This window comes from Aethalodelphis obliquidens, unplaced genomic scaffold (genome assembly GCF_003676395.1).
Source record: "Aethalodelphis obliquidens isolate GAN/ISIS:26980383/991018 unplaced genomic scaffold, ASM367639v1 scaffold20, whole genome shotgun sequence".
NCBI classification, from domain to species: domain Eukaryota; kingdom Metazoa; phylum Chordata; class Mammalia; order Artiodactyla; family Delphinidae; genus Aethalodelphis; species Aethalodelphis obliquidens.
In genome coordinates, this window is record NW_020837964.1 from 4,376,724 (window position 1) to 4,398,722 (window position 21,999).

At 43.9% G+C, this 21,999-nt stretch overlaps 1 protein-coding gene across 5 annotated transcripts in view; it reads left to right on the plus strand.

The window, feature by feature from the left end:
* The window catches only part of MEAK7 (MTOR associated protein MEAK7), an 84,070-nt gene that overhangs the window by 33,301 nt on the left and 28,770 nt on the right, over positions 1 to 21,999 (plus strand). Inside the window, exons 1-5 of one of the 5 annotated variants that reach the window (XM_027119113.1) lie at positions 1,698 to 2,899; positions 3,003 to 3,037; positions 10,424 to 10,601; positions 13,780 to 14,010; positions 14,370 to 14,514. In XM_027119113.1, the coding sequence (XP_026974914.1) occupies positions 10,449 to 10,601; positions 13,780 to 14,010; positions 14,370 to 14,514 (529 nt within the window). In that variant the 5' untranslated portion in view covers positions 1,698 to 2,899; positions 3,003 to 3,037; positions 10,424 to 10,448. Of the gene's footprint in view, positions 1 to 1,694; positions 3,038 to 9,822; positions 10,322 to 10,423; positions 10,602 to 13,779; positions 14,011 to 14,369; positions 14,515 to 21,999 lie in introns of those variants that run through there. The other 4 variants (XR_003435390.1, XM_027119115.1, XM_027119114.1 and 1 more) reach the window with 4 other exon arrangements.

Sequence of the window (21,999 nt, forward strand, 5' to 3'; positions counted from 1 at the left end):
GACAGGTCACCTTCTGGCTAGCAGGGACTCTGCACAGCTGGCGGCTGGCCCAGGCTCAAGCTGACCCTTCGTGGAAGGTTATGGGATGTAAACAAAGCTTGAAGCCGATGAGGGGCTGGGAGTCTTCGCAGAAGGGGCGTACTGATGGCCAGATTGCTGCTCCCAGGACTGTGGCCCCTTGGAGGTGGAGAGTCCAGCGTGTCCCTCGAGGACAGGAGTCCTCAGAGAGGCTCTGAAAAGAGGTGCCTGAGCCATGCTAGGATGCCAGCAGGAACTGCGGCTGATTCTGCAGAAAAACAGCTCCTGGCTCCCTCCCTAGCCCTGGGGAGCTTGTTCCTTCCAAGCTGGGCTGTTTTGTTCCAAGGCAAGAAACCTGTTGCCTTGGGCTCATGTGTCTCCTCCTCTGGCCTCCAGAAAGCCGAATTATTGATAAATGCCTGATGCTGCCTCATTTAATCCTTTCCCCTCATTACAGGGCTGGTGGCACTGTCCCTGTTTTACTAGGGTTGGAAAAGGCTTCATAACTTGCCCTCAGTCTTAACACCGACCAGTGTCAGAGCTTGGACTCGGATCTGTGCACCTTTGCTTACACCACCTGGATGCCAGCGCACTTCAGTGCCCACCCTCCCGCTCTGCCCCACGGCCCTGCATCTTTGGAAGCCAGTTTCTCATTCTCAGTCCTACTGACATTTGGGGCCAGGGACTTCTTTGTTCAGGGGGGGCTGTCCTGTGCGTTGTAGGGTATTTAGCGGCACCCCTGGTTGTTATCCTCTAGATGCCAGCAGCACCCCTCTCCCTGGTCGTGACAACCAGACATCATTGCCAGCTGTCCCCCCGGCAGACAGAACCGCCCCCAGTTGAGAACCACTGGGGTTAGCCATCTTAAAGGAACACTGAGGCGCGTCCTCTTGAAAGAGAATGTGACATACGTAAACCTGCAGGAGACTCAGGCCAGCGTTGGGTTGTTTTATGCACAGCTTGCCCGGAAAAAAAAGCCTGTGGCACATATCCAGGTGCACCCAGGACAGTCCCGTGAGAAAACCATGGCCAGGGACTGAAAGAAAGTTCAGGAATCTGGGGAGAAGTAAGGACGCATCAAAGGCCTTCAGTTCCTCCCCAAAGTTGATTAAAGAGATTTCAGGCCTGATAAAACGATGGAGTCCAGGCTGGATGAACTTGGGGACGCTGTACCACTGCCATTACTTCATCCCGCCGTGTGGAGCTCTTTAACAGGAGCAGGCTGTCCTTGGAGCTGTCTAAAGATGTGTCCTCTTACCAGTGCCCTGCGGACACCGAGAATGGTGGGCCAGGGGCCTGGGGCATGGTCTGAGAGGCTGCCCTTCCTTCCACCTTTTGTTGACTCCAGGCCTGTGGTTCCTGCTTGAGGGTGTAGGAGTTCCTCCTCCTAGAAGAAAAGCCAGTGTTGCCAGCTGCCCTGCTTCTGGGCCTTCCCTGGCATCTCTTCCAGGGGCCGCCCTGAGCCTACCACATGCGTGCTGATGGGCCGCACCTCTCCTGTGCATTTCTGCCCTATGGTCCTCCCTGTGGGCACCTCGCCCAGCTCTGGTCCTTTCTCGAAGGCATTTGGACCCTGAGGAGGCCAGGCTGCTGTTTCCAGACAACAGTGGAGGAGCCTGTTTCCGGTGGGAGGGGGCTGGGATGGGCTGGAAGTGAGTGGCTGGGTGGAGGCAGATGAGGCCGCCTTGCTCTGTAGACCCCTCTGGCCCCCTCCGCACACCAGACCTCGCCTGGACGATGTCGGTTTCACCCTGCACCTTTGTGTGCACTGTCCCTGCTTCCTGGGTGAACCACCTGTGAGTGCCGGAAAACCCAGCCAGAACATGTCCTTCGGGACATTTTCCACTCTCGCCCCATCCCTGCCGATCCCCGCAGCATTTGCTGGACGGGACGCTCCTGCAGGCCCTGGGCCTTTCTGAGGCTTCTGTCTGCTCTCCCTCTGACGGGGCCTGGCCTAGGAGACACCGAGTTATCTGTTGAAGGAATTAGATGCATGTGCTGATGTCAGGAAGGCCAGTGTGCTGGAGGGGGCAGGCCCCATGACCTCTCAGTGGCGCTGCCCCTGGTCGCCCTGATTGCTCAGTCATGGAACATCTGGGAATGTCTGAGGAGAGGCACTTACATGTTGGCAGCCTTTTAGCCCTAGACGTCCCCCTAAAAGAGGCTGGTATCCCCCGGTCGAGCGATTCCTTGGTTTTGAGAAGGAAGGATGTTTTCCCAGGATGTGGGGAGTTTGAGGTGCGGCATGTAGATGGAGCCCCTGTCCTTGCTGTGAGCTCTCCCTGGTGGCCCAGGCCTGGTGGGCCACGGGGTACAGAGGTGGGCAGGGGACTGGTCACGGGTGGTGGAGTGAGTGGCACTGATCCAAGGGGCCCTGAGTGCCTGGGGTCTGGGAGTGAGTCCCATGGGGCCCGAACGTGAGGGACCCAGGCAAGGCCGACCTCCTGGAGTTAGCACACGGGATCTCACGAGCTGGTGAGAGAACAGGCCGTCCACCCGAGGGGTGGGTGGGGAACAACACAGCCGTTGGACCGGCACGTCCCCGCGCCTGCGTGTACGAGGCTGACTCAGGTGCTGGCCAGGTGGCCGTGCGGCAGTTTCTTTAATGGCATTCAGATTCTGCAGTGGGTGAGTCAGGCGTGCAGGTGTGGGTGCCGCGCAAGCAGAGTGAGTAAGGAGGGACCTGTGTCCACGTCAGTTAAGGCAGCAGTCGGTTCTAGGAAAGTCAGGAATGCTGGGTAGTCGTGGAACCTGAGGCTGAGTAGATGATGAGGGGTGCAGAGGTGGACATGAGGGTCCTCTGAGCCAGACAACGGGCAGAAGGGAACTGTCCACAGAGACTGGTGTCTGACATTCCGAGGGGACCACACGCATCCGCCAGGTCGGCCTTGGGAGCCCACCCGGGTGGGCACGGCTGTCACCGGCCTGGAGGGTCCAGCTCTGATATGAAGCTGTGCTGACATCTCAAAAACCTTTCCCCCCAGGTGTTCAAAAGGCCGTCATCTCTTCCAGAGTTTAGGTGAGTCAGGGGCCTTCTCATGTCACAAACCTTAAGGTTTTCTAGATGAAGTGAAGAAACGTGGTGATCTTTGCTAGGAAGACCCTGAGAACGAAATAGATTTCACTAGGGTACATTTTAATTCATTTACCATTTCCAGGATTTCAGCAGGATAACAAGGGAGGGACGCAGGGACAGATCTTTTGGTGACTTGACCAATTAACACAGATTTTGAGAGAATCTTGAATTTCCCTGGTTGGAAGGGTATGACTCTAAAAATACTGTTGACTAAAGCTATCGTGATGTATCGCTAATGGAAGCAAAGCGGGGGTGAACCCAGTGAAAGCAAAATCATGCTGTGTAGACAGATCAGGTCACTGTGCGGGGTCCCAGGATAACCCGCGGCCTGCTTTCGGGTCCACAGAACGGTGCAGCGTCCTTCTTGATTATCACCCTAGCCCTTCTCTGTTCCTCCTGCATCCTCGATGAGAAGGATTAAGCTACCCAGTCACTGAATGGCATCAACCCCTTCTTTGAGCCTTCCAAGAAAGCAGCCCCCTTCACACTCTCACCGAGACCCCGTGCTTCCTCGCTGCCTTGGGTTGGAAATGCAGCTCTGACCACACGCGTACTCCTGCTTGTCGATAGCCAGGGGGCACCGACCTATTTTCTGTTGTGATTTCTCTTAGGCGTGGCTTTCAGACACTTAATACTAAGAGCACGGCTTGGCAGTTGGCAGAATATATTAAATTAACTGCAGCGTCAGTGGTGTTCGTACCTTCTTTCTGCCTTTGCTTGGCACTCTTTCCTACTCTCTTCCGGAAATGGCAGGTAGTTAAAAATCAGATGATGATGGCTCGTCTCCTCATCCACTCCTACGTGATCAGGTTGTTTCCTGGGGCTCTTAGAAAAGTTGACAAACAAGACGGGTCTGCCTTGGCATGGCTGCTTGGGCTGTGCCCCCTGGAGGGGACCAGGCACCCGGTGGTGCCACTCGCTGTATCTTAGACATGAAGACAGCCTCACGCAGGCTGGACCTTGAGCCCAGGGCCGGAAGTTTTCCTTCTTGGCTCTTAGGCTGCTGAAAAACTTGAGAATTGGAACCAGTTAGATCAGGTGGCCCGTGAGTGATAGCCCCAAACTGGGCTGCACAAGCACCCGTTTCCAGCAGCCTTTGCAAGTGCGCTACAGCTCCTGTCCAAGGAGCCCTCTGCTGGAGGCTTCCTGTTTGGGGCAGATGGGCACCCCTGCTAGAATGGCTGGATTAAAAAGATGGAAAAATAGCAAGAATGTCAGAGAGGATATGAGAAATTGGAACCTTCATGCTTTCCTGCTGGGAATGTAAAACAAAATAGTTTGGCAATTCCTCAAAAGGGAACATCAGATTATACAGCCCAGCAATTCATTCCTAGGTATAGTACCTGCCGCCCCCAAATTTGAAAGCAGGGACTCAGACAAGTACATGTACACATATGTTCACAGCAGCACTGTTCACAACACCCAAAGGATAGAAACAGCCCCAAATGTCCATCAGCAGACGAATGGATAAACCAAAGACGGTATCTCCATCTACCATAATTATTATTCACCCATAAAAAGGAGTGAAGTACGATCGTGCTACCATGCAGATGAAATTTTAAAACATTATGCTGAGTGAAAAAAGCCAGACCCCAAAGACCGTGTACTGGATGATTTCCTTTACATGAAATGTTCGAAATAGGCAAATCCACAGAGAAAGTGCATTAGTGGTTGCCAGGAGCTGAGGGATCGGGGATGGGGAATAACCGCTAATGGGTGTGGGCTGTCTTTTGGGGTGATGGAAACGTTTTAGAGCTAGATAAAGGTGGTGGTCTCACAATGTTGTGAATGTCCCAAATGCCACTGAATTGTTCACTTTTTTTTTTTGGTACCTGGAGTTTATTTTTTTTTATCTTTTGTTTTTATAAATAGATCTTTTGGGGGGAATAATCGCTTTACAATACAGTTTCTGTTGTACACCAAAGTGAATCAGCCATATGCATACATATGTCCCTATATCCCCTCCCTCTTGAGCCTCCCTCCCACCCTGCCTATCCCACCCCTCTAGGTCATCCCAGAGCACCGAGCCCATCTCCCTGTGCTATGCTGCTGCTTCCCACTAGCTAACTATTTTACATTTGGTAGTGTATATAATATGTCAATGCTACTCTCACTTTGCCCCAGCTTCCCTCTCCCACCCCGTGTCCTCAAGTCCATTCTCTATGTCTACCTCTTTATTCCTGCCATGCAACTAGGTTCATCAGTACCATTTTTTTTTTTTTTTTAGATTCCATATATATGCGTTAGAATACAGTATTTGTTTTTCTCTTTCTGACTTACTTCACTCTATGACAGACTTTCGGTCCATCTACCTCACTACAAATATCTCAATTTCGTTTCTTTTTATGACTGACTAATATTGCATTGTATCTATGTGCCACATCTTCTTTATCCATTCATCTGTCGATGGACACTTAGGTTGCTTCCATGTCCTGGCTATTACAAATAGTGCTGCAGTGAACATTGTGGTACATGTCTCTTTTTGAATCATGGTTTTCTCAGGATATATGCCCAGTAGTGGGATTGCTGGGTCATATGGTAATACGATTTTTAGTTTTTTAAGGAACCTCCATACTGTTTTCCATAGTGGTTGTATCAATTTACATTCCCACCGACAGTGCAGGAGGGTTCCGTTTTCACCAAACCTTTCCCAGCGTTTATTGTTTCTAAATTTTTTGTTAATAGCCATTCTGACCGGGGTGAGGTGATACCTCATTGTAGTTTTGATTTGCATTTCTCTAATAATTAGTGATGTTGAGCATCTTTTCATGTGCCTCTTGGCCATCTGTATGCCTTCCTTGGTGAAATGTCTATTTAGGTCTTCCGTCCATTTTTTAATTGGATTGTTTGTTTTTTTGATATTGAGCTCCATGAGCTGTTTGTATATTTCGAGATTAATCCTTTGTCTGTTGTTTCATTTGCAAATATTTTCTCCCATTCTGAGGGTTGTCTTTTTGTCTTGTGTACTGTTTCCTTTGCTGTGTAAAAGCTTTTAAGTTTAATTAAGTCCCATTTGTTTATTTTTGTTTTTATTTCCATTTCTGTGGGAGGTGGGTCAAAAATGATCTTGCTGTTGTTTATGTCAAAGAGTGTTTTTCCTATGTTTCCCTCTAAGAGTTTTATAGTGTCTGGCCTTACATTTAGGTCTTTAATCCATTTGGAGTTTATTTTTGTGTATGGTGGTAGGGAGTGTATTTCATTCTTTTACATGTAGCTGTCCAATTTTCCCTGCACCACTTATTGAAGAGGCTGTCTTTTCTCCATTGTATGTTCTTGTCTCCTTTGTTGTAAATTAGGTGCCCATATGTGCGTGGGTTTATCTCTGGGCATTCTGTCCTGTACCATTGATCTATATTTCTGTTTTTGTGCCAGTACTGTACTGTCTTGATTACTGTAGCTTTGTGGTATAGTTTGAAGTTGGGGAGCCTGATCCTTCCAACTCTGTTTTTCTTTCTCAATATTGCTTTGGCTATTTGGGGTCCTTTGTGTTTCCATACGAATTGTAATGGCATTCTAATTCTGTGAAGAATGCCATTGGTAGTTTGATAGGGATTGCATTGAATCTGTAGATTGCTTTGGGTAGTATAGTCATTTTCACAATATTGATTCTTTCAATCCAAGAACATGGTATATTTCTCCATCTGTTTATGTCATCTTTGATTTCTTTCGTCAGTGTTTTATAGTTTTCTGAGTACAAATCTTTCGCCTCTTTAGGCAGGTTTATTCCAAGGTATTTTATTATTTTTGTTGAGATGGTAAATGGGATTGTTTCCTTAATTTCTCTTTCTGATTTTTCGTTGTTGGTGTATAGGAATGCCAGAGATTTCTGTGCATTAATTTTGTATCTTGCAACCTTACCAAATTCATTGATTAGCTCCAGTAGTTTTCTGGTAGCATCTTTAGGATTCTCTATGTATAGTATCATGTCATCTGCAAACAGTGACAGTTTTACTTCTTCTTTTCCAATTTGTATTCCTTTTATTTCTTTTTCTTCTCTGATTGCCGTGGCTAGGACTTCCAAAATATGTTGAATAAGAGTGGCGAGAGGGGACATCCTTGTCTTTTTCCTGATCTTAGAGGAAATGCTTTCAGTTTTTCATCATTGAGTATGATGCTTGCTGTGGGTCTGTCATATATGGCCTTTATTATGTTGAGGCAGGTTCCCTCTTTGCCCATTTTCTGGAGAGTTTTTATCATAAATGGGTGTTGAATTTTGTCAAAAACCTTTTCTGCATCTGTTGAGATTATCATATGGTTTTTATTCCTTAATTTGTTAATGTGTATCACATTGATTGATTTGCATATATTGAAGAATTTTTGCATCTCTGGGATAAATCCCACTTAATCATAGTTTATGATCCTTTTAATGTGCTGTTGGATTCTGTTTGCTAGTATTTTGTTCAGAATTTTTGCATCTATATTCATCAGTGATATTGGTCTGTAATTTTCTTTTTTTGTGATATCTTTTCCTAGTTTTGGTATCAGGGTGAAGGTGGCTTCATAGAATGAATTTAGGAGTGTTTCTCCCTCTGCAATTTTTTGGAAGAGTTTGAGAATGATTAGGTGTTAGCTCTACTCTAAGTGTTTGATAGAATTTGCCTCTGAAGCCATCTGGTCCTGGACCTTGTTTGGTGGAAGATTTTTAATTACAGTTAAAATTTCATTTCTTGTGATAGGTATATTTTTGATCAAAAATAGTTATATTTTTTAAGATATATTTTCTAATTCTTCCTGGTTCAGTCTTGGAAAATTGTACCTTTCCAAGAATTTGTCCATTTCTTCGTGGTTGTCCATTTTATTGGCATATAGTTCTTTGTAGTAATCTCTTGTAATCCTTTGTATTTCTGCAGTATCAATTGTGATTTCTCCTTTTTCATTTCTAATTTTATTGATTTGCATCCTCTCCCTTTTTTCCTTGATGAGTCTGGCTAAGGGTTTATCGATTTTGTTTACCTTCTCAAAGAACCAGCTTTTAGTTTTATTGATCTTTGCTCTTTTGTTTGTTTCTATTTCATTTATTTCTCCTCTGACTTTTATGATTTCTTTCCTTCTACTGACTTTGGGTTTTCTTTGTTCTTCTTTCTCTAGTTGTTTTATGTGTAGGGTTAGATTGTTTATTTGAGATTTTTCTTGTTTCTTGAGGTGAGATTGTATTGCTATAAACGTCCCTCTTAGAACTGCTTTTGCTGCATCCCATAGGTTTTGGGTCGTCATGTTTTCACTGTCATTTGTTTCTATGTGTTTTTTTTTTAATTTCTTCTTTGATTTCTTCAGTGATCTCTTGGTATTTAGTAGCACACTGTTTAGTCTCCATGTGTTTGTGTTTTTTTACAGTTTTTTTCCTGTAATTGATTTCCAATCTCATAATGTTGTGGTCAGGAAAGATGCTTGATACGATTTCAATTTTCTTAAATTTTCTGAGGCTTGATTTGTGACCCAAGATGTGATCTATCCTGGAGAATGTTCCATGTGCACTTGAGAAGAAAGTGTATTCTGCCACTTTTGGGTAGAATGTTCTATAAATATCAGTTAAATCTAACTGTTCTATTGTGTCATTTAAAGCTTGTGTTTCCGTATTTATTTTCTGTTTGGATGATCTGTCCATTGGTGTAAGTGGCGTGTTAAAGTCCCCTACTATTATTGTGTTACTGTTGATTTCTGCTTTCATGGTTGTTAGCATTTGCCTTATGTATTGAGGTGCTCCTGTGTTGGGTGCATAAACATTTATAGTTGTTATATCTTCTTCTTGGATTGATCCTTTGATCATTATGTAGTGTCCTTCCTTGTCTCTTGTAACATTCTTTATGTTAAAGTCTATTTTATTGGATATGAGTATTGCTTCTCCAGCTTTCTTTTGATTTCCATTTGCAAGGAATATCCTTTTTCCATCCCTTCATCTTCAGTCTGTATGTGTCGCTAAGTCTGAAGTGGGTCTCTTGTAGACAGCATATATTTGAGTCTTGTTTTTGTACCCATTCAGCCAGTCTGTATCTTTTGGTTGGGGCATTTAATCCATTTACACTCAAGGTTGTTATTGATATGTATGTTCCTATGACCATTTTCTTAATTGTTTTGGGTTTGTTTTTGTAGATCTTTTCTTCTCTTGTGTTTCCCTCCTAGAGAAATTTCTTTAGCATTTGTGGTAAAGCTGGTTCGGTGGTGCTGAATTCTCTTAGCTTTTGCTTGTCTGAAAAGCTTTTGATTTCTCCCTTGAATCTGAATGAGATCCTTGCTGGGTAATCTTGGTTGTAGGTTTTTCTCTTTCATCACTTTAAGTATATCCTGCCACTCCCTTCTGGCCTGCAGAGTTTCGGCTGAAAAATCAGCTGATAACGTTATGGGAATTCCTTTGTATGTTATTTACTTATTTATTTTTTAATAAATTAATTTTATTTATTTATTTTTGGCTGCATTGGGTCTTCGTTGCTGCATGCGGGCTTTCTCCAGTAGCGGCGAATGGGGGCTACTGTTTGTTGTGGTGTGCGGGCTTCTCATTGTGGTGGCTTCTCTTTCTGTGGAGCATGGGCTCTAGGTGCACGGGCTTCAGTAGTTGTGGCATGGGGGCTCAGTAGTTGTGGCTCGTGGGCTCTAGAGCACAGGCTCAGTAGTTGTGGCGCATGGTCTTAGTTGCTCGGCGGCATGTGGGATCTTCCCGGACCAGGGCTCAAACCTGTGTCCCCTGCATTGGCTGGCTGATTCTTAACCACTGTGCCACCAGGGAAGTCCTGATCTCACGGCTTTGGGCAACCATGATCACAGCCGTCTGAGGTTGGGCTGTGATTATTCCCATTTTACAAACGAGGAAACTGGGGCACAGAGAGTTTTGGTCGCTTTCCCAAGACCATACAGCCAGTCAGGTGGAGCCAGGATCACAAAGGGAAGAACATGTCTAATAGCACGTCTGCTCTGTAGGTGATATTTGCAGGGTGTTGATTTTTTTAAAATACGTGTGATCATCCAGCCTTATAGATTATTTTTTCAACTCAGACTTTTAAAAAATGAATATTTAGATTGAAATCCTGATTTTTCTACATTTTAGTTACATTAGCTTAGAAACTGTTTTCGAATAAAGAAATCGACTATTGGTTGGCAATTATGAGCAGGCCTCAGGCAGTCAGAAGAATTAGAATTGGGTTTTCCCACTTTATTTGTGTCGACCATTAATTTCTGCCACACTGAAACAACATTACATAGCTCTGACGTGTTGTAGCTGCATTTTGCAAGGAGGTCAGTATTGATTACCTTGACCATGTAATTATCGATGTTTATTTTCTGTGATGATTACCTCTTGATTTCCCTGCTAACTGGGTGTGAACTTTCCTTCTGCAGAGACTCCTGCCAGCTACCAGGACAGATGGGGAATAGCAAGAGCCTCTCGGGGCAGAGTCTCTCCCCGCGGTTTCTTCCTGCGGAGCAGGCCGAGATCGACAGATTGTTTGATGGTCTGTCGTCGGCGGAACTCCGCTCCAGTACCTCGCCCAGATCCTTCTCTCTGCAGGCACTGAAGGCAAGAGTAACAGTCAGAAGTTCATGTTGAATTTGGGGAGGGGTCAGGCCAACATTGGCTGTCTGTTCCCGTAAGACAGGTGTGGGAACACGGAGGGGTGTGTTTTCTAGAAAGGGCAGATAGTACCTATTTTCAGCTTTGTGGGTTCCATGGTCCGTGTTGCAGCTGCTCTGCTCAGCCTTCGTATCACAGTGTTTGGGGGACTTTTCCCACTTGAGGTTGACTAGAGGGGCTGGCCTCTTCCTGTCTCTTGAACCACTGTCCCCGGTTTCCCTCCAGACGAGTGATAGGCTGCCCTTAGCTGTATTTGTGGGTCCAATAACTGCAAAGTTTCAAGTCCACCTTGGCCTTTAGGATTCATAAGCGTTTGACGTCCTGGGAGTTTTGTGGTTTTCCTAACAAAATAACGAAGTTTCAGAGTCAAGATTCACCTGACAACGAGTGAGAACTGCCCATTTACCCATCTTTTGGCCCCGTTCCATGGGGCTCTTAGCCACGTGTTTGGGTGGTTTGGGTGCTCAGACAGAGCGAGACAACAGCAAAGAGACCTCATCAGCCCATCCCCCTGGGCAGTGGGGAGGCGGTGCAATGTGTGATGACATTTCAGAGCCTCCTCTTTTAAATTTAGTTTTTTATCGAACTATAGTTGATCTACAACGTAGTGTTAATTTCTGCTGTACAGCAAAGTGACTCAGCTATACACATATACACATTCTTTTTTATATTCTTTTCCATTATGGTTTTTCCCAGGATATTGAATATAGTTCCATGTACTATATAGTGGGACCTTGTTGTTTATCCATCCTATGTATAATAGTTGACATCTGCTAACCTCAAACTCCCACTCCATCCCTCCCTGACTCCCCCTCGGCCTTGGCAACCACAAGTATGACCTCTTATGTCTGTGAGTCTGTTTCTGTTTTGTAGATAGGTTCTTCTGTGCCATATTTTAGATTCCACATATAAGTGACATCGTATAGTATTTGTCTTTCTCTGTCTGACTTACTTCACTTAGTAGGATAATCTCTAGGTCCATCCATGTTGCTGCAAATGGCATTATTTCATTCTTTTTTATGGCTGAGTAGTATTCCATTGTATATATGTACCACATCTTCTTTATGCATTCCTCTGTCGATGGACACTTAGGTTGTTTCCATGTGTTGGCCATTGTCAGTAGTGATGCTGTGAACATAGGGGTGCAGGTATCTTTTTGAGTTATAGTTTTGTCTGGATGTATGCCCAGAAGTAGGAGTGTGGGATCATATGGTAGCTCTATTTTTAGTTTTCTGAGGAGAGCCTCCTCTTTTAGGACATGCAGAATAGGAGCGGATGGCATTGGGGATCCCCCCAACATACTCACGTTATAGTTGAGGAAACTGGCCAGGGAGGTTATTGGGGTTACAGCTTGTGTGTGTGTGTGTGTGTGTGTGTGTGTGTGTGTGTGTGTGTGTGTATCATGTGTATCTCCACTAGACCAAAAGCACCCCAGTCTGCTGGGTCGCCCACTAAGCTGCAGCAGACAGAACAAGACAGGCCACTTAGGGACTTAACTGCTGAGTTCGTGACAACGTTCACAGGTGTTTATCAAGATAAATAGGGTGGGGCTTCCCTGGTGGCGCAGTGGTTAAGAATCCTCCTGCCAGTGCAGGGGACACGGGTTTGAGCCCTGGTCCGGGAAGATCCCACATGCCGCAGAGCAGCTAAGCCCGTGCGCCACAACTACTGAGCCTGCGTTCTACAGCTCGCGAGCCGCAACTACTGAGCCTGCATGCCACAACTACTGAAGCCTGCACGCCTAGAGCCCATGCTCCACAAGAGAAGCCACTGCAATGAGAAGCCCGCGCACCGCAACGAAGAGTAGCCCCCGCTGGCTGCAACTAGAGAAAGCCTGCGCGCAGCAATGAAGACCCAATGCGGCAAAAAAAAAAAAAAGATAAATAGGGTGAAAAGTTGGTCAGAAAACCTTGGCAACCAAATAAAGGTTCCTTTGGGAGCGAATTAGAGGTTTCTCTTCCAGTAGAACTTTGGAAACACCGACAGAAATAGGAATACTCTTTTTGAGCAATGAGGCTGGGAAACTGCTTTACAAGAAATACAGAATATTGATGTCGTCACAGACCGTGTAGACACGGGAAGTTGTTACAGGAGAGTTCAGTTTTCAGACCTTGCTGATTTAGTTCATGGTTTGTTCTCTCTCCCCCTGTATTTATGATCCCTGGACAAAATCAGATTTGATGTTGGAGTCAAAGAGAAGAGGAGATTTACAGAATGTTACTGGCAAGACGATTAAGAACTAGATTTTTTTCTTTTAATTTTTTGGCCTTGCTGTGTGGCATGTAGGATCTTCGTTCCCTGACCAGAGATTGAACCCATGCCCCCTGCATTGGCAGCGTGGAGTCTTAACCACTGGACCGCCAGGGAAGTCCCAAGAACTAGATTTTTAAAATTTTAAAAAATTTTTATTGGAGTGTAGTTGATTTACAGTGATGTGTTAGTTTCTGCTATACAGCAAAGTGAATCAGTTACACATATATCCACTCTTTCTTAGCTTCTATTCCCATATAGGTCATTACAGAATTTTGAGTAGTTCCCTGGGCCATACAGTAGGACCTTATTCGTTATCTATTTTCTATATGGTAGTATGTGTATGTCACTCCCAATCTCCCAATTTATCCTCCCCCCCTTTCCAATGCATACGGAGCACAAAGAACTCGGATTGATAACGCTAGCTAATATATTTGGAAGTCCATAGTATAGAGCACGCCAGTTTAGCACTACACAGACCGTATGTTCCATATGGAAATAAATTTAGACATGCAAATGACAGCTACTAGAATCTAGAATTGAGGAGATGTTGTAAGCAGAGTGAAGAGCAGACGATGGCCAGAGGCAGGAATGACACAGCCAGTCTGGGGAGACTGGGAAGTCTGGAGGGCAGGATGGGAACAGATGATGGAAGAGTCTGACGGCCAAGATGAGCCACGAGCCAGGACGCGTTAGGTGTGTGGGTCCTGCGGTGTCATGATGCCCTTAGGTGGGGAGAGATGGTGCATTTGGGGATCTAGGAAGGTTATGTGCTCGTAGCAGTGGTTGGTCTTTCTCCCTTAGCTATATTTCCATCATCCTGCCTCATTTCACTGGCACCCTGTCTGACCTCTTCACCTACCTGTCCCCGCAGAGCCATGTGGGGGAAGCTCTTCCCCAAGAGATGGTCACCAGACTGTTTGAGGGCATGCGGAGGGTGGACGTGACTGGGAAGACCAAGGGGCCCAGTGAGCGCATCTCCCAGGAGCAGTTCACAGTGTCCATGTCCTACCTTTTGAAAGGAAATGCTGAGGAGAAGAGTCTCGTGATCCTGAAAATGATTTCTGCCACAGAAGGTCCCGTGAAAGCAAGAGAGGTCAAAAAGGTAAGAGGCCACCAGGCCCTTTGCAGCCATCCCAAGCAGCCTTGGTATCCTTTGGTGGGGGACCCAGGACGATTAAGCAGCTGATGGACGCATTGCGCACAAGTCCACCCCGGGGGGCGGGTACCTAGACCATGTCACTGGTTGAGGTCAGAACTCCTGGGCAGAAAGGCACTGGCAATCTAGACCAGCCAACTGTGTCATTAGAAAAATGAGTAACTACCCAAGTTACATGATCTGTTCCAGATTGTGGTCCATCACAGTTGGCCTTAAGGACGTGAGACACCCTTCCCCATGTTGATATGATGTAGGCCATAGGTGACAACGGAAATGCGATTAATGGTAAAATTGCGGTCTTCAAGTTTACAGAGGACCTGGTTGGCTCTGTGGCACACGTGCTAAACTACAGACAGGAGCTGAGAGGCTGGACTCAGAAGCAAGGCCCAGGCTCCCTGTCCAGGGTGCAGGTGCTGGCTGCTCAGCTGTGCTCCGAGATGAAGCTTCAAGGCAAGTGCCCTGCCTCAGTCCTTAGACCTTGGCCTTGTAGAGTGGTACCACGCCGTCTCCATTACTGTAGGCTTGTACTGAACCTTTGAAGTCAGCAAATGTGGGTCTTCCAACTTTGGAGGACTATTTAGATTATTTAACCGTGGGCAGTCGTTCATAGTATTCCCTTATAATCCTTATTTCTGCAGGGTCAGTAGTGACGTCCCCACTTTCATTTCTGATGTTAGCCATTTGATTCTTCTCCTTTTTTCTTGGTCAGTCTAGCTAATGGTTTGTTCACTTTTTGTTATTTTCAAAGAGCCAACTTTTGGTTTTATGGGTTTTCTCTGTTGTCTAATCTCTATTTCATTTATCTTCATCCAAGTCTTTTATTTCTTTCTTCTGCTTCTTTTAGATTTAGTTTCGGTTTCTTTCCTTTTTTTAAAAAGAAATTTTATTGAAGTATAGTTGATTTACAATGTTGTGTCAATTTCTGCTGTACAGCAAAGGGACTCAGTTATATATATATATATATATATATGAATATATACATTCTTACTCTTTTTAAAAAACATTTATTTACTTTTGGCTGCATCAGGTCTTAGTTGCAGCACGCAGGATCTTTCATTGCAGTGTGCGGGCTTCTCTCTAGTTGTGGCACATGGGCTCAGTAGTTGTGGCACATGGGCTTAGTTGCCCCACGGCATGTGGGTTCTTAGTTCCCTGACCAGGGATTGAACCAGAGTCACCTGCATTGCAAGACCTGCATTGCAAGTGATTCTTAATCACTGGACCACCAGGGAAGTCCCTATATTATTATTCTTTTCCATTATGGTTTGTCACAGGATATTAAATATAGTTCCCTGTGCCATACAGTAGGACCTTGTTTATCCATCCTATATATACTAGTTTGCCTCTGCTAATCCCAAACTCCCAATCCTTCCCTCCCCTCCCCTACCTCCCCCACCTCCCCCTTGGCAACCACAAGTCTCTTCTCTATGTCTGTGAGTCTGTTTTTGTTTCGTAGATATGTGTCATATTTTAGATTCCACATATAAGTGATATCATATGGTATTTGTCTTTCTCTTTCTGACTTACCTTTCTTAGTATGATAATCTCCAGGTCCCTCCATGTTGCTGCAAATGGCATTATTTCATTCTTTTTTATGGCTGAGTAATATTCCATTATATATATCTGCCACATCTCCTTTATCCATTCATCTGTCCATGGACATTTAGGTTGTTTCCATGTCCTGGCTATTGTAAATAGTGCTGCAGTGAACACTGGGGTCCATGTGTCTTTTTGAATTACGGTTTTCTCAGGGTGTATGCCCAGTAGTGGGATTGCTGGGTCATATGGTAGTTCCATTTTTAGTTTTTTAAGGATCCTCCATACTGTTCTCCACAGTGGCTGTACAATTTACATTCCCACGAACAGTGCAAGAGGGCTCCCTTTTCTGCACACCCTCTCCAGCATTTGTTGATTTTAGATTTTCTGATGGTGGCCATTCTGACTGGTGTGAGGTGGTACCTCATTGTAGTTTTGATTTGCATTTCTTTAATAATTAGCGATCTTGAGCATCTCTTCTTGATCTGTATGTCTTCTTTGGAGAAATGTCTGTTTACGTCTTCTGCCCATTTATGAATTGGGTTGTTTTTTTGTTGTTGTTGAGTTGTATGAGCCATTTGTATATTTTGGAAATTAAGCCCTTGTTGGTCATATCATTTGCAAATATTTTCTCCCAGTCTGTAGGTTGTCTTTTTGTTTTGTTTATGGTTTCCTTTGCTGTGCAAAAGCTTTTAAGTTTGATTAGGTCCCATTTGTTTATTTTGGCTTTTATTTCTTTTTTTTTTTAAGGTTTTCAAAATAACATTTATTTCTTAAAAGTTAACATGTGCATAATAGGAAACCAAAGAACACAAGAAGCAAAAAACAGTCATTTATCATCACAAGCAATTTACCATTTGATGTGTCCTTCTAGGTCTCGTTTGTGTATTTAAACACAACTAAGCATTCATTTTTATGTAATTAAGATCATACAGTTATGTATCATGCTTTTTCACACATCATGAATATTTACCATTTCAAAGTCCCAAAGCTATGAGTATTTTGATAACCAAAAATACACTACACCAACTCAATCTGGAAGGAAAAAAATGTAATCCTTTCTTGGCGACAAAAACTTCAGAAAAGACAAAAATGGCAACAGGCCTCTAGATAAAGATATTGGCAGAGTTATGATTAAAATACTACATTCCCTTAACGTTCAATTAAAAATGAGACATAAAGCAACAGAGTACCCAAAGTATAATGCTTTTAAGAGGATTCATTATCTGATCTAAACTATTAAAGTATTAGCAAGGAGGTATATTTCCACTGAATTACTTAACAATGTATTCCTATAGTACAGCTAAGAGATGCACACACATCAATGGTTATCATCAAAATATAAAAAGGAATACATCCACATACTTCCCTCCCTTTTATACTTCCTTCTGCCCCTCTGCTGCCAACCTAATGAACAAGTCCTGGTGTACATTTCTCAGATGGTTTAACAATTCCATGTCCAAGATGCTACTTTTTTACCAATTATAACAAAGATATTTACAAATTGGTTAATTCACTAGCTCTACTTTTTATCATACATTGTCACCTCAGGACTCCTAAAAAGCCTAGATGTTGCAAAATAATGAATGAACCTTGTCCATAGTAAGCATTGGTACTTTACAAAAATGCACATTTAGACCTATGGTTATAACCTAAAACTGTCTTCTAGATATGGAGATATTAGCTAAGAGCCCTTCCCTTCACCCTTCCTCTCACCCATCCTCCAGCATATCAGCAACTAAGTACAGGACTATATCTAGCTCCAAGAGGTGGATTAACATAGACGCTCCCAGAAGACACAGCCCTTCCTAAAAACCAACAAAAGGGCATTTATTAAGGGGTTATTTTACTACCTCTACTTTTAATATACTTTGGGCATTAGGACTTGCTTATTCTTTAATACACAGCAATATTAACTAAAACACACAAATAGAACAATGGTTAGACAATCTGAACTTGTCTAAAGACTCATGGGCACAGATCCCTTCTCTGTACTTCCTTCCCTGTCTGCTCCCCGCCTCCCCACCACCCAGTGAATAGTCAGCTTACGCTCCAAGACTCAAGTTTAACAATTTCCACTCCCCCAATACAACCATTCCTATGAATTAACAGAAAAAAAATACTTTAAAAGGTGTTACTTTTAACTCTCTATTTTCAACATATGTTGTGTACTTTTACACATCTAGAAAGATTAGATGTTTCAAATACAGATTTAAGTTTGTCCACTATGTATACACGTAGTAGCACTGAAGAAACTGCACACAAAGGCTATAGTCACAAAGTGTCTCCTAAACAGGAACACTCTGGCCTAGAAGCTTCCCCTTCTCATCTCTATCAACCCGGTGGACAAGAATAAGCATCTGTAATGCTTAGAGGGGATTTTAACAATTTTACTTTCTCCAGTTGTTTTCAGAAGTCTTTCCTATGAATTTTAACACAAAGTGTACACAATGTATTTATCGGCTATTTTTGTCATACACTGGCAACCTCTTTAACATCTAGGAAGACTAGATGTTGTAAATTTGGACCCTCTGTCCTTTATGTACACTATGTACACAGCCAAGTAAAACAAAATGCAGAGACACACCAGACAATGGTTAGTCTTGGTATAAAGCCCTTTACACTTTCTTCTTTCTCCCTGAACCAGCACAAATAAAATAATGTGTACTGCTCAGAGAGGTGGTTTGATCATTTTGATCACTCCATTTCTAAAAGACAGTATTTCATATGAATTTTAACAAAAGGATATATCTACAAAATATGTTACTTCACTACCTCTACTTTTAACATACTTTGTGCACTTCTAAACATCTAGAAAGACTAGATGTTTCAAATAAGGACTAAAGTTTGTCCACTATATACACAGTAGTGTTGAATAAACTACACACATGTAACAATGGTTAGATCTGAAAGTGTCTTCTACATAGGGACATTCTAATCTAGAACACTTCATTTCTCCCAGTACCTCCTTTCTGCCATCCATCCAACATTGGGCAAGTACAGGCACAGGTGTCAGGCGCAGGTGTCACTTAGATGTGATTTACAATTTCACTTCCAAAGGCCCTTTTCAGAAGACGGCTTTTCAATGAATTTTAACACAAAGTGTACAAAATGTGTTAGTTTACTAACTCTACTTTTGTCATACATTGGCAACCTCTTTAATATCTAGAGACTAGATATTATAAAATGGGGACCCATTGGTCCAGTATATACAAAATATATACAGTAAAGTTAAACAAAATGCATGTAACATATAGAGCAATGGATAAGTTGAAATGTTCTAGTACCTGCTAGCAAAACATCTTTTGCAATCTTCCCTCCCACCTCCCTAAATCCAATGAACAAGCACAGAGTATACTGTTCAGAGAGGAGGTTTAACAATTCCATTTCCAAAGACAGTATTTCCCCAGTTTTTAAAAGCTATTTACAAGAAGCATTATTCTACTAAAACTACTTTTAAATACATCAAGCACTTCTAAACATCTAGAAAGAATAGATATTTCATATAAGAACTTACTTGTCCACTATGTACACAGCACTGTTAAATAAAATTGCACACATGTAACAATGGTTATAATCTGAGGTATCTTCTAAATATGACCATTTTGGCCTGAACCATTTCCTCCCTCACTTCCTTCTCTCCACCACCAATCCAGTGGACAAGTACATGCATATGTAATGCTTAGAGGTGGTTGAACAAATTCATATCCAAAAGTCATTTACAGAGGACAAGCTTTCCTATGAATTTCAATAAAGGATACAAAATGTGCTAATTTTACTACTTTGTCATACACTGGCAACCCCTTTAACGTCTAGAGACTAGATGTTGCAAAACTAGGACTCAATTTGTCCATTATATACACTATATACACAGCAAAACAAAATGAACATACAAAAAATGGTTTTGTCTGAAAATGTCCAGGTATGAACACACTAGCATATTACCTTTTGCAATTCTTTCCCTCCCTCCTCCAAACCACTGAACAAGTATAGGCAATAGTATACTGCTCAGAGAGGTGGTTTAACATTTAACATTCCCAAAGACAGTACTTCCTGTGAATTTTAGCAAAAAGTTATTTACAAAGTGATATTTTACTACATCTACATTTAACATACGTTGGGCACTTCTAAACATCTAGATGGACTAGATGTTTCAAATAAGGACTTAATTTGTCCACTATATACAGAGCAGTACTGAATGAACTGCAGACATGTAACAGTTATAATCTGAAACTGTCTTCAAAATACCAGCATTCTAGCCATTCTAAGACCAACCCCCTTCTCTCTCTCTCCCCTCCACCAACCCAGAGGGCTATCACGCTCAAATTTTCAGAAGACAATCTTTCCTAGAAATTTTAACACAAAATGTACAAAATGTATTATTTACTAACTCTATTTTTGTCATACACTGGCAACCTCTTTAACATCTAGAAAGACTAGATGTTGTAAATTAGGACTCATTTGTCCATTATATACACTATATACACAGCAAAGTGAAACAAAATGCGGGAACATAAAAAAGACAATGGTTAATCTTACCTCACTATAAACACACTGGCACAGAGCTCTTTGCACTTCCTTCTCCTCCCCGCGACCTTGAACCAGTGCACAAACAAACAGTGCATACTGCCTACTGTTCAAAAAGGTGGTTTGGCCACCCCTCCCCCCCCCACAACATTTCATACGAATTTTAACAAAAAGGTATTTACAAAATGTTTTTTTACTACCTCTACTCTGAACAAATATCAGGCACTTTAGAAGATCTAGAAAGACTAGATATATCAAAAAAGTACTTATTGTCAACTACACATACAGTAGTAAGGAGTAAAATGCACACACAAAACAATGGTTCTAATATGCAAATGTCTTCTAACTGTGACCAGTCTGGCACAGAACCTTCTTTTCTTCCTCCTCAACGTCTTCCATTCCATGTCCTCTAACCCACTGAACAAACGTGGACCTCTGTGGCTCCTGATGTCGCCTCTAGAGGTGGTCAAACAACTCCATTTCGAAAAGTCATTTCCAGAAGACATTTCTTTTCTACGGTTTTTTTAAAGAAACAAATAGGCATTTACAAGACATGTGACTTTAACTCTATCATACGTCGGCAACCTCTTCACATCTAGAAGGCCTATATGTAGCGAAAAGTCTTCTTTCGAAAGGTTGGGGGGAAAGTTGAGAGCAGCTTTTTCATATTATATACACAGGCCTTCTATAAACGGCCAGTAAATCTTCCCAAAGGGTGGCGGGCACTTCCTATTGGCCGCATGTGGTACGTTATTCTACCATTTCTATCTTCCGACATCGAGGTCTTGGTAGAACGACGACCAACCGCCCGATGACCCGCTAACGTTCCACCCGTCGTCGACCGGGGCTCCGCTCACCTTCCGGGCCCGTTAAGGCCTTTGTCCGTCGTTGTCCGGACGAGGTGAGGTCTCGTCCAACTGGGGCAGAGAGGTCACCTCAGGTCCCGGATCCGCGCGGGCTCCAAGGCCTAAGGGTGGCTGAGCTGGCGTCCACGTAGACCCCCCCTTCCCAGGCCCTCGAGGCTCTAACGGCCCTCTGCAGCGTTCCAGTGGCCGCCATTCTTCTCGCCCTGCCACGCCCGACGCCCAAAGGCGCCACGTCCTCGGTGGCCTGCCGGAGGCTTCGCCTAACCCCTGCAGCGTGGGGTCAAGAGACCCGGCGGTGGGCGGGATCTGGGCTCCGAGGGGCCGCCGCCATTAGGTCGCGGAGGTGGGGGTGGGGGAGCAGTTCGTTGCTGCTTCCAGGCTCGGGCCCTGCCAGTGGGCGGCTGCGGCGAGGGCTCTGGGGCTCGGTAAGACACAGCCTGAGCTTGTCCCGGGGGCCCCCCAGTTCACCTGCCGACCAGAGGCCGGAGGGCCTGGAGGGCCCCGGGCTAGAAGGCCGCGATCCGCTTCTCACCGCGCTCTCTGCCGGAACTCTGGCTTTTATTTCTATTGCCCTGGGAGCCTGACCTAAGAAAACATTGGTATGATTTATGTCAGAGAATGTTTTGCCCATGTTCTCTTCTAGGAGTTTTATGGTGTCTTGTCTTATATTTAGGTCTTTAAGTAATTTTGAGTTTATTTTTGTGTGTGGTGAGAGGGTGTGTTCTAACTTCACTGATTTAAAATGCAGCTGTGCAGCTTTTCCAGCACCACTTGCTGAAGAGACTGTCTTTTCTCCATTGTATATTCTTGCCTGCTTTGTTGAAGATTAATTGGCCGTAGGTGTGTGGGCTTATTTCTGGGCTCTCTCTTCTGTTCCATTGATCTATATGCCTGTTTTTGTGCCAATACCATGCTGTTTTGATTACTGTAACTTGGTAATATTGTCTGAAGTCTGGGAGGGTTATGTCTCCAGCTTTGCTCTTTTTCCTCAGGATTGCTTTGACAA